At 37.3% G+C, this 12673-nt stretch overlaps 2 protein-coding genes across 2 annotated transcripts in view; one reads left to right on the forward strand and one right to left on the reverse strand.

Annotated features, from left to right (window-relative positions):
- Window positions 2746-5538, forward strand: LOC105163060. The gene is made up of 3 exons (XM_011081268.2): window positions 2746-3196; window positions 3283-3686; window positions 4017-5538. The coding sequence occupies exons 1-3, from the start codon at window positions 3107-3109 to the stop codon at window positions 5272-5274; spliced, it is 1752 nt and encodes a 583-aa protein (XP_011079570.1). The 5' UTR covers window positions 2746-3106; the 3' UTR covers window positions 5275-5538.
- LOC105163061 (BRCT domain-containing protein At4g02110) overlaps window positions 8641-12673 on the reverse strand; it is a 6436-nt gene continuing 2403 nt past the window's right edge. Inside the window, exons 6-10 of the mRNA XM_011081270.2 lie at window positions 12490-12559; window positions 12321-12365; window positions 9925-12135; window positions 9619-9835; window positions 8641-9514 (exon numbers count right to left, since the gene is read on the reverse strand). Coding sequence (XP_011079572.1) covers window positions 8954-9514; window positions 9619-9835; window positions 9925-12135; window positions 12321-12365; window positions 12490-12559 — 3104 coding nt within the window. The 3' untranslated portion in view covers window positions 8641-8953. The remainder of the gene's footprint in view (window positions 9515-9618; window positions 9836-9924; window positions 12136-12320; window positions 12366-12489; window positions 12560-12673) is intronic.

The following is a 12673-nucleotide window of genomic DNA, read 5'->3' on the forward strand; positions in this document are numbered from 1 at the left end:
ACACATACACCCACCGAAAACCTCAATATTATCTATACAAGTATTCACATAGTTTGTATTTAATATGATATGATATAACATTGCGGAATAGAACTTGTCGGGATTTAGGTTTTTGGAAGATTAATCGTCGATGCACGCAAAGTCCCTGTGAGCATACAAAAAACAATTATAATGTGAGATGGAGAGAAAAAAAATGTGAAAAAATAAACTCTGGTGTGAGAATGAGAAAGAAAAGTTCTGTTATAGGAAAGAAACAGAAGGTCAGAGAAAAAAAAAATATTATAATTGTGGGTTTAAAAGATAAATTTGAATATTTGAACATTGTACAACAAAATATTTTCTTTTATAATAATATAGATAATAAATTACGAAATTTGGTGAAAATTAATTTATTAAGTTTGAAATTTAGGAGGAGAATCTTTTGGTTGTTTAACTATTAATTCATTGTGCTTGTGAATTTAATGGTTTCACAAATATCATTTGAGCTCTCACCGTAAGAGACGGTTCAGAGGAATTTTATATTTTTTTTAGTGTTGGTTGTACTCGATCTCTTCGAACATATAAAAAAATTATAAATTAAGATGAAGGGAAAAAAAATTGTGAAAAGACAAAAACATTGTGTCGGGTGGGAAGTAAGAAAAAGATGTATATGAAAATAAACAAATGTGGGGTAAGGTCAGAAAGAAAAAATAAATCATGATTATGAATTTATGAATTTATTGAAAATATACAAGTCTGTAAGCAAAAAAAACATGGAGAACGTGAGAAAAAAAATAAAATTATGTGTTTATTAAAAATAGTTTGTGAGGAAAAAAACATGGAATAGTAGATTGAAAGAGAAAAAAAATATATAATTATGATATTATTAAAAAATATTGATCGAATTTTTTTAAGGGACATAATTAATTAAAGGGTAAATTTAGGTATTCAGAAATTGATACGACAAAAGAATTTTGTTTTATGATAGTATAGATACAAAAGAAAAATAAATGCACCCAAATTGTTCATTAATGAGAAAAAACTTAACCAACTTGACTATTTTTTATTATTATTAAATTTTAATTAAACCAGCAACGTTTTGTCATTTATACTTTATTATTAAGCAATATCATCCTTTTAATATCTTACTTTTTTGTTGCCAATTATTGTTTTAATTTTATTCTTTTAACTAAAACTTATTTTTCTCTCTCTTCCCAACTTCCACATGTTCTCTCATTTTTTTTAATGATTTCTCATAATTTTTGTATATTTATTTTATTTTTATAAAAAATAATAATTTTTTAAAATTTAAACTAATTGTGCAGACACATTTAAATATATACACACAAACTAGTATACAGTAAGAGTGAGATACCAGAATTGGTGAATTCCACAGCGACGTAGAGATTTTATTTACTAGAAATTCCAAACTATTATAAAAACATGAAGTGTAATTGCGTATTATATATGTTGTCATCAAAACAACATGATATTGTTTTTTCCTTTGATTGATCTGTTTTTGGGGAGGTGAAAGAGGAGATGAGGCTACAATAATGAAAATTCTTATGCAATTTAATCCAACTAAATGAATTTTTTACCATAAAAAAGTCTTTACCCATTCCTAATAATATTGTCATTAATTTTAGTAATAATAATTTGATAAATCTTAGCCTCCAATTAAAAGTGGTAGACTAGACTCCTTTGCCACACAATCAGATTAAGAGGTTAGAATTTATGGCAATGTGGTGGGCGAATGATGCAGTCGAATTTTCCCCGGTAATTGGAATTCCAGGAGCAGGAGCAGGACCTCGGACCCGTGAATCATTCCACGGGCATAGCCAGTGTCCAAAACCGCCAAAAGGTGGTCAAAACACTACTGCGCAGCTCCACGGTTCCACCCTTGGACCTTGGTTTGATCGTGGATACGGGCGTGCCTTCGCTTTGAGTGAGCCCCTATCACCTTGAAATTTTCAGCTCTTCATTTACATTTTAATATTAGAAAATAATTAATTAAATAGCAAAATTTAAATTTAAGTGTTTCTGCTTGATAACATTACCATATTTTTATTTGAAATAATAGAAACCCAAAAGAAAATCTTTCTAAATCCACTTGCCACCATATACGATTTGATCATAAAAAAAATTCATTAATCCAATTAATATACATCACGATAATTTTATCTTGGATAATATAAAACCCAAAAGAAATATTTTTTGAATTTGCTTGTTATGTGATATGATTACAAAAGAATTGTTTAATACAATTTCAAGATAACTTAATATACATTACAATAATTTTATTTCGAATGATATAAACTCAAAAGAAAATCTTTTCGAATCCCCTTACTACGGTATGTGATATGATTACAAAATAATTTACTAACACGATTTCGAAATAACTTAATATACATTACGATAATTTTATTTCAAATCGTAAAAGATTTTTAAAAAAATCTTTTTGAATCTATTTGCTGCTACGATATGTGATATAATTATAACAGAATTCTTTAATATGATTTTGGAATAACTTAATATATTATGATGATGAACAGATTTGGTAATAAATCCATAAATTAACATAGATTTTCGAATTTGTTGATAATAATGATAGGAATAGAAGATGTATGTTTTTTTTGAACAACTATAAAATGAAAGCCAAGTATGATAATTTGTACATAGTACTCTACTAATTTTAGTACCACGTAAATAAAATAAGAAAAATCAAAATGATTAGATAAAGAGAGGTGGTGGTGGTGGTGGCAGCGCGTGTGATAGCCATTAGCCCAATAGAGGTGTCTACATCTAAAAGTCTAGAGAGAGAGTGTGAGAATGTGGTGCCAGCGATGAAGTAGAAGGATCAAAGCTTTCTCTCAGGTCAAAGCTGGCATTTGTTGTTTAAAGCCCTTCTCCTCCTCTTCTCTCCTATTTACACCTATTTCTCTCTCTCCCCCTCTCTCCTCTTCTCTTCATCTCTCTCTCTCTCTCTCAGATTCAAATCCCGGCCCTCCACCGGCCGTGGGAGGTGAGATTTCTGCTTTTGAATATTTGATGTTTTTAACCCACATTTAATCTCACTCGCCACACACTCTAAGCGGGGCCGAGACATAGAGAGGATAGAAAGTTGTTAATGGTTGATTCTTGCAATACATCCATGGCTGTTGCAACTCCGTCTATCGTCGGCGGAGAGAAGAAACACTGGTGGCTCACCAATAGAAAGGTATGTATATTTGATCCCCTTATGTTTTTGTGCTACTTTTTGTATATGTAGTGGGGAAACTGATTAATAGCTCGAATGTAACACAGATGGTGGAGAGATACGTGAGGGAAGCGAAGATGCTGATTGCGACGCAAGATAAGAGCGAGATTGCGGCGGCTTTGGGGATCTTGGAGGCGGCGCTTTCTATGGCGCCGCGCATGGAGGTGGCGCTTGAGCTGAAGGCTCGCTGTTTGCTGCATCTCAGGCGGTTTAAGGAGGTGGCTGATATGCTGCAGGACTATATTCCCAGCTTGAAAATGGTGAACTCGGACGACACGTCGTCGTCAGGGTCATCGGATAACTCATCGACCCAGCTAGCAAGGGAGCGAGTCAAGCTTCTGTCCTCCGCTGGTGAGTGCGAGCCGGCGTTCAAGTGTTTTTCTGTGTCGGATTTGAAAAAGAAGGTGATGGCTGGACTGTGTAAAAACGTGGAGAAAGAAGGGCAATGGAGGTAATTTCGGAAATTCAACCCTCATCTGTATAATAGTTTATTTTTTTTGAATGGTTCTAGTTGAGACAATTGCTTCCATATCACGCGACACCTCTGTTCGCAATTAATGAAATGCCACCTAATCCTGTTGTGATTAATGCGTAATACTCCTTTTAAAAGTCAATTACCTTCTCATAATTCGCACTTTCACCAACCACCAGATTTTGATTATCTTTGATAAGATAATGATATTTTTCAACGCGATGACTGACTCGAATATTCGTCAATTCATTCCCCGAGTTGATTGCGTTTGAACTGAGTCAGTTTTCTCTGATGCATTGTGTCAAGCAGGTACTCAGTTTTGGGCCAAGCGTGCTGCCACTTGGGCTTAATGGAGGACGCCATGGTCCTCCTCCAGACCGGTAAACGCCTAGCCACCGCCGCATTCCGTCGTGAAAGCATTTCCCTGTCCGATGACATCTTTTCCTTCAATAAATTCCCGCTGTCCGGTGAATATCCCACCAACAACCAGCCTCAAACCCCTCCAAAGACCGAGTCCGAGAGCATCTCCCACCTCCTCTGCCACATCAAACTCCTTATCCGCCGAAAGACTGCCGCAATCGCCGCCCTCGACGCTGGTCTCTACTCCGAAGCCATCAGGCATTTCTCCAAAATCCTCGATGGCCGCCGCGGGGCTCCTCAGGGATTTTTGTCCGAGTGTTATGTGCACCGTGCATCAGCCTATCGATCCGCTGGACGAGTAGCGGAGGCAATAGCGGATTGCAATAGGGCTCTAGCATTAGACACTTCCTGCATTGAAGCCCTTGCAGTAAGAGCGACTCTGTTTGAAACCATAAGATGTTTGCCTGATAGTCTTCACGATCTGGAGCATCTGAAACTGTTATATAATTCAATGTTGCGAGATAGGAAATTGCCCGGACCTGTTTGGAAGCGACAAAATGTTCAATACAGGGAAATCCCGGGGAAGCTGTGTTCCTTGGCAGCCAAAATCCAGCAGTTAAAGCAAAGGGTTGCTGCTGGTGAAACTGGAAATGTGGATTACTATGCATTGATCGGATTGAGAAGAGGGTGTTCCAGATCAGAACTAGAAAGAGCACATTTGCTGTTGACGCTGAAACACAAACCCGATAAATCTTCGAGTTTCATCGAGAGGTGCGAGTTTGCTGATGAGAAGGACGTGGATTCAGTAAGAGATCGGGCAAGAATGTCTTCGTTACTGCTGTACAGATTGATACAGAAGGGATACACAAGTGTGATGGGCACGATTTTGGATGAAGAGGCAGCCGAGAAGCAACGGAAGAAGGCGGCAGCAGCTTTGCAGGCTGCAAATCAAATCCAACAACAGGTTGTTGAGCAACCATCTGCTGCCGCCAGGGTTGAGCCAATTCGGGCTGCAGCAGCCGTTTCAGAAGTCCGGGGGGATGGTAGTAGTAATAAGAGAATAGAGAACAAGCCCATCATCACAACTCCACCAGCATCAGTTTTTCAAGGAGTATTTTGCAGGGACCTTGCAGTTGTTGGGAATTTGCTTTCTCAGGCAGGGTTCAATCGTCCAATTCCAGTAAAATATGAAGCACTGAGCTGTTGATTAATGGCGTAAAAAAGATAGAATAATATGGGCGTGAATAGGGAGGTGCAACTTGGTTTTGAATGTTAATAGACCGGCGGGAGAATCTGATTCAGGGGGGGCGATATTATGTACAAATTGGTAAAAAACTTGTAGCAATACCGCTGGGGGAAAAATTTTGTCATGTGTTTATTTCTGTTTTCCTGGCTTGTTTTATTTATTTTCTATTTTGGTACCTGTACAGATCTTTTATTTAAATTGCGGTACTTGAGCCCTTTTCTCCTCCTCCTCCTCTACACTTGTAAACAATCTTGCAAAGCCTTAGAAATGGTTGTGTGTCGCTTTCTATCATAATCATAATTTACAAGTCTGAAAATGGGGGAGGTTGAAATAAATAAATGCTGTATGGTATGGTAGTGATTGATTGAAAATGAGGGGGTGGGGGTGGGGGTGGATGTATGTATGCATGCCATTATCATTATTATTAGTGTTGCATTATGGTTTTTGCAAGGAGAGAAGAAGGTGGTGTGAAACTGAATGCCTTTGCCTTTTGGCTTCTATCTCATGTCCTATCTGAATTCACTATTCCTTTTTCATTGTCTGTCAGCCTTATCCACCACACAACTCCCAAAGCCCCTGACATTCCACAGCTTCTCCCTCTCCCCTCTCCCCCACCATTTTCCACTAATCTTGTTTTCCTCCAATTAACGCTTTTTTATTCATTAAATTCCAACTTCCCATCAATAGAATAGGTGGTGGAGAAATGAATGGGAAAAAAGGGGTTATCAGCAGCACCCAAAACAAGAGCAAAGTGAAAACCCCACCCACACGAGTTTTGCAATTGCAATATTCCAACTTTTACCCGCAATCATTACTATACTTACCCAACACAAGGTAAAATAATGACCCCCACCCACTGCTGCTATTAGTACGGTCTCACCACCCTCCTTTTTCACCTTTTAAAAATGGTGCTACTCACATCTTTTTACAGACACCATCCCCCACTTCTTACCCGCAATCAAGGTAGAAAGAAAACATTTTAACCCTTGTCCCAATTCAATTCAATTAGCTTTTTGGATTGCCTTCCTCCCTACAACTATAGAGCAGTCAAAACAAGAATATAATGATGACGTCAAGTTTTTTTTATTATTATGTTTGTTCAGCAATGAGCTGCCATGACCCCACTTACCCACCAATTCATATATGTATCTAATATTAAATGAATTTGTGGTATGGTGAATTTCTGAAAAGCAATAGAGTTGAATGAAGGGGCAAATTGCAATTTGATAAATAGAAAAAGTCAAAAAAAGCAGTAACATTGTAAGTAGGAAGCTACAAGACTGAAATCAATGGCGTACAAATATTCTCACAACCTCTGCCCTTTTGTGTGTCTGGTACCAAGTGTAAAACCAACAACTTTGATACTCTAAATCTCACCTCTATTTCTTGTAATTAAATATTGCTTTTAGCTTTCTGTATACTTGTGGCCTTTGCTTCCAACCCAAAATTTGACGGTTAATTTATTTTTTCAAAAAAAAAAAAAAAGAAAAAGAAAAAGAGTTGGGTTCTTCACTTCCACACTAATCAACAAAACAATGATTCCCCACTCCCCCAACAGTGTGTTATTTTGGGGAGTCATTCAAAGAGGGCCATCTCACCTTGTCTCCTTTAAGCCCTAAGAAAAAAAGAGGAAACACAAATGCAGCTTCTTATAAGGAAAAGGGAAAAGGGAAATGGGAAAGAAGGATGATCCAAATCCAATAATGAGAGCATATATTGATGCTTGGAGAGCACTGTTTGGATTGCGAGAAAGTGAGGGTCAGTCACGTGGAACCCAAACACATGTATCTATCATTTCTCTACAAACACACTAAATCAAAAAATAATCATTTCAATTACATCACAATTATTCTCACCAATATGGAGAACCCCAAAAAAAAACCCAAATTCTGTATTATTTTTTTATTTGATATTGAAAATGTTGTTTACATTTGGTTTTAATTACAAGATATGTGATTAGGGTATTTTACAGTTGTAATTAGAAAAAAGAATTTAATATATATATATATATGTGTGTACATGTACAGCTAGCTGCCCATCACCCTATCCTACAGCTCTACTACACTACACATAGGGTGCGTGTTTTAAGGCTATTTAGTGGGTGTTTAAATTGATAAAGAATTGGGAGAGAGAGAGAGAGAGTGGAGGGAAAATGAATTTACATATGATGATATGTCTTCACATCTCAGTTTTTTAACTTAAATTTATGAGTAAGTATTGAAAGTCTACCACCTCCGCCAGTTTGAAAGATTCAATGTTTTTTCTGACATCTCTCAATTTTTTTATACTTTGAAATTTGGTTGGAGATGTTTTTGAGTTCTAAGTCATTTGATTGGAATTTGCAATATTTCTTTGTTTATTGGGAATTGGTGTATCAAATTGTGTTACATCAACTAAATGTCAAAGGATTCACGTTGCTTTCCTATTTCATCCTATGCATATTTTCTTCATAATTTTTATCTAATACACGGAGAGAGATATATTTTGCAGTTAGAATACCATTTTATAATAGAAATTTCAGAGTGATAAATGGGTGGTAATGAGTTGATAATTGGGTAACCAAAGATTGAAGGGGGTGTTGTGGATGTTGGCTATTTAATTTTTTTTATAAAAAAAAAAGAAGAAAATGGTGAGTGTTAAAGGTTGGCAGAAATGATGATGTCAGTTCATCATGTGCAAATTTTTGGAGTTTGATTTTTTAACAAATTATTAGTTTATGAAAACAAGAGGGCAATGTCAAAGCTGGATTGGATGCCTCCTCACATTTCATTTCAGTGTGACAGAAACAGTTCAGAGAATAAAAGATTTATAATAAGTGAACGGAGCTCACCATTTTCTTACAAATCTCAGATTTCAGAATTCAAAAATCTTTTCCCAACGTTACCTTCAATATTATTATTTTACATGCAACCCTCAAATTCCTCCAACAAAAAAATTGAACCAAACCTTTCTTTCTAACCCCAATTCAAATACATGCCCTCTGTATAAGCTTTCTTATTTGGAAATTTCTATTAGTCTTTACTTCTCTGTTATTTTCATCCACAAATTCATACTCAAATCAACTTTAATTGAATCAAATTAATTATGGACTAGATACAATATACTTGATATGTGATTATTATTATTTTTAAATGTACAATAATCACACGACAAATACATTACATTTACTATATAATTAGCTCAAATTTAATTAAATACAATTTAAATTAAAATTTTTCCATATAGTAAAATTTACTCTGCTCAGAGAGAATTAAGTAGCAATATATATACGTGTGGGCGTGTAGTGTATTGTTTTTGGCGATAAGTTATAAGAAATTTGTGATTATATCAAAGCAGTTGGCACTACATTCATTCATGTACTTGGGCGTATAAGAGAAGGTTGGAAGTAGAAGTAGGCGGTCCAGTCACTGTTCCACATAACGTAGTTAGAGCCCAGTTGCCCTTTAGCCCAATTTTTACAAATCAATCTATTCAGTCCACACCACAAGCACAGAATAAACATATATCAGGACTTGAGAAAATTCAGTAAGCTTATTTTATAATCCTAACTCCTAACTAACAAAATAATACATACACATATCAACTCTACTCAAAATTCTATATCTCACTATCATTACATATTGCATAAATCAAAAAGTGATCACTTCTTGGATTTAGATCCCCGTTTTTTAGAGCTACGGCTCATAGTTTTGCTCTCCTCTTCATGGCTACATTCTGGGCAAAACCAGTCTTCACTTGGCACATCTTCAAGTGGAGGATTGAGACAGTTGATGTGAACACCGACACCACAACCATCACTACCGTCTTCCTCACCGCAGATTAGCATTTCATCTCCTCTATCACGAGAACCACATACTTTACACGCTACATCATCAATGCTATGATCTGGTGTTCTTGGATCCTCAACAACCTCTTCCACACGGTTTATGAGATTCTCAAGCGATTTCTTGGCCCAAGCATGAGTATTGTATTGTACATGCCTTTCAAGGGAGTAACCCGGCTTGCAAACATATTCTACCAAATAATCAGCCACAACACAGGGTACCTCATGCCTCAGAAACTCCTGAACCCACATATCAACACGGGGCATACCCGGACTAATAATTGCAAAGTCAATCCTTGATTTGAAAAGGCGTGTGTAAGGCGGTGAAGTTGCTAATATTGTCCCATCTCCGGCCTTCACAACACGCTTCAAAGTGTCCTGATTGGCAACAAAGACAAGGAAAAAGTAATAATTATAAACATGCAAATAGCATTTCGATAATTCAAGAAAATAAGTCCAAAATTGAACATCAAAGAGCATACCAGTGGAGGGGCAATGCATTCTCCATATATGATAATTCGCATTCCATAAAATGCACCATGACCAGTTCTCTCCCTAAGGAGGCGCCACTTCCTTGGAGCTTCTAGGTTGATAGCACCATCTTCAGTCAAGCACTTCTTATGCCATTCATACGGTTCTTCAGACAGTAATCTCCCAGCCTCATTGCTAGCTGTTAAATAATCAGTCTTCAGAATCCAACTGCAAAATCAATTTAAGTGGAGGCAGCCAGTCAGGTACTAAAGCAGTAATAAAAGAATTTGATAACATAGTGTTAACTAGGGTTTTACCTTCCAGATGCAGCAGCTGCGAAAAACTTTTCAGTTCTTCGTATTGGGTCTGGAACAATTAAATGTGTTGCTTGATACGACCAATGATGAGAATCTCTGCAAACCCTTCCTTTTAAGCGCCTTATAACTTGCTGAAACTCCTTTCGTTGTAGTCTATGCCCACTCAAGATAAACCAGGCAGGTTCAGTTTTCACCTCAACATTCTGTACAACCATAGAACTGGGGCTGACCTTATTACCTTTCAAATCATTTTTCACAGACTTCTTAAGTGGTTGAGATGCCACTTTCTTACATGCTCCATTATCATTGTTTACACTCTGTTGCCTAATTGTAACAGGTTTGTTTTCTTTCTCTACATCAGCTGAGATTTTTAACTTCTTGGATGGTTTTGTCTTGGTTTCACCGGCTAAGGCAACACCTTCTTCAGTGCCTGAGACTGTCTTCTTTCCATTCTGTTTGCTCTTGGATCCATCCTTTTCTGCGTCCTGTCTAGGCTCCTTCAACTTAGTCGTCTTAGATTTAGTCAAAGGACGTTTTTTACCCTTGGTTAATTTTTGCTCTTCAGCACCGCCTGTAGATTTTGGTTCAGTCAGTTCAGTTTTCTTGCTAGAAACAGCCTTTTCAGCTTCAGTGCTGTTCTTAGATTTTGCCATCTGCTTGTTTACTGGTATGACTTTGCCATCAGCTTGCTGCTTTTCTATGTGATGATTGACATCTTTTCCAGAATGCAATGGTTCCACTTCGGCAGACTTCTCTTTGTTACTCCCTATGTCAAACTCATTTCCCAAATTGTCATCTAGAACTTTAGCTTCATCATCCACTGGCCCATCTTCATTACTATTCGGAGGAACCATCATAGCCGTCTCAGTAATAGCAGTATTATCACTGTCTTCTGTTGTTACTGCTTCATTTGCATGAATTAGGGACTGATCCTGCAGCACAGCTTTCTGAAGGTTAATGGATCCTTTATGCTTTGTGGTTTTAAACATAGTTGGCCTCGAGCCCAAAGTCTTCTTGGCAAGCATCTTTCTTTTAAGTGGTTTTATTTGGCTACCAGTCCGTCCTAAATTTGATGACTTCAAATCAGCCTGATCGTCCATCTTCTCTACCCTGGACTTGGTTGATGGGGGTTCAATACTTGGGGTATCACTTTGATGCCTCTCAACCTCCCCAGTATAATCAGTTCTGCTCGGAGAAGGGTTCTTTACATCCAAGCTGGGTGAAGTGCTCTTTCCAACTCCTTCACGAGAACTTTGAAGCACTTGATCATTCTGCTCGCGTCTATCCTCTGATGCAACAGAAATGCTTAGACCTTCTTTAGGGGCCAATGAAGCCTCATTCCCCAAGAGGCAGGCAATAGTTGTTGGAGAAACATTCCCAGCTAATCCATGTGAACCATCTGTGGAAGATCCAGAAGCCGGCACTTCAGTTGTTTTTTTCACCAGTTCATTTAATGTTTTTGAATCAGGATTCGAAGTTAGTGATTTGGAACTGCCACGTGAACCAGTCTTTTTCCTCTTATAGGGCAATGTAACACTTTTCTCCTTATCAAGGTGAAACAAGGTACCCTCCACAGGGGTCTTTAGTCCATCAAAACCAGTTCCATTTTGGTATCTCTCTAATGGCATGTGGGACCCACTCCCACTGCTAAGTTTTTTCACATTTGAGGTAGATGGACTACCTGAACCACTTTCTATTCTTTCTGACGTTAGTGGGAGACTGGCCTTCAAGGGGGTGCTCCTAGAATAACTCTTGGTACTTAATTTAGGCACTTCAGGACTAGGAGATTTTTTAGCATTTTCAGATGCTGAAGCTAAGACATTTTCAACCTTTTCGGAGAAAACCTTGCCATCACATCTGTTTGATGGCACTTCACAGGACATTTTTCCAGGACTCCTGGAACTACAAAAGGTTGCCATTTCATCATGAGTTTCTTGAGCAAATGACGTTTTTTCAAAGTCAATCATCTTTCCAGGAGTTGACTGGATTCTACTGGTCTCTCCAACATTTGCCAAACTTTTAGATGCACTTACAGATAAACTGTTTCGTGAAACCTCATGCTTGATTGGTGACTGATAGGAACTTTTATTCTCAGTTTTTGGATTCTGAGGAGTGACAACATTTTTCCTGCCCATATTTATTATTGAAGCCACATCTTCTGTCTCTTCTTCGGAATCCCTAGCTTCAGCCTCCATCTCCAACTCATATCCACTGTACCAGAGGTTAAATTAAGTTCATGCGGTTATTTGTTCGAGTAACCAACAAGCCAACTTAAAAATAAAGACAACTATATCTGGAAACATAAGAGATGGACCAGACACTAGCATAAGATGGTGAAATTGACAAAAATAGAGCTCATTAAGTCATGAAAACAGTATACAACCTTGAATCCTTACCTCTTAATGTAACCAGCCTCTGGGAGTAGCTCCCAAGCCCTCAAACTGGAAATATGCAAAAGAAAAGTTTATAGATATTATTAAGTGAATGACAACCTCAATGACATGTTTAATGAACAAATGACCCAATCCATATTCTGATATTGGTTAAGATCAGAACGGAGCATACCAATCCTCCAACCAGCGATGGTTAACGAGCTTTATCTTCTTCATTTTCCTGGCAAGCTCAAACTTCTCCCCTGTTCAAGAATAAATTTTCCATGTGAATTTTGCAATTACATAAAAGACCAAGAAAATGAATATAAGACCAGAAAATACAATCATGTACATCAATGCTTCCCAACTTAATAGCA

The sequence above is a fragment of the Sesamum indicum genome, linkage group LG6 (genome assembly GCF_000512975.1).
Source record: "Sesamum indicum cultivar Zhongzhi No. 13 linkage group LG6, S_indicum_v1.0, whole genome shotgun sequence".
NCBI classification, from domain to species: domain Eukaryota; kingdom Viridiplantae; phylum Streptophyta; class Magnoliopsida; order Lamiales; family Pedaliaceae; genus Sesamum; species Sesamum indicum.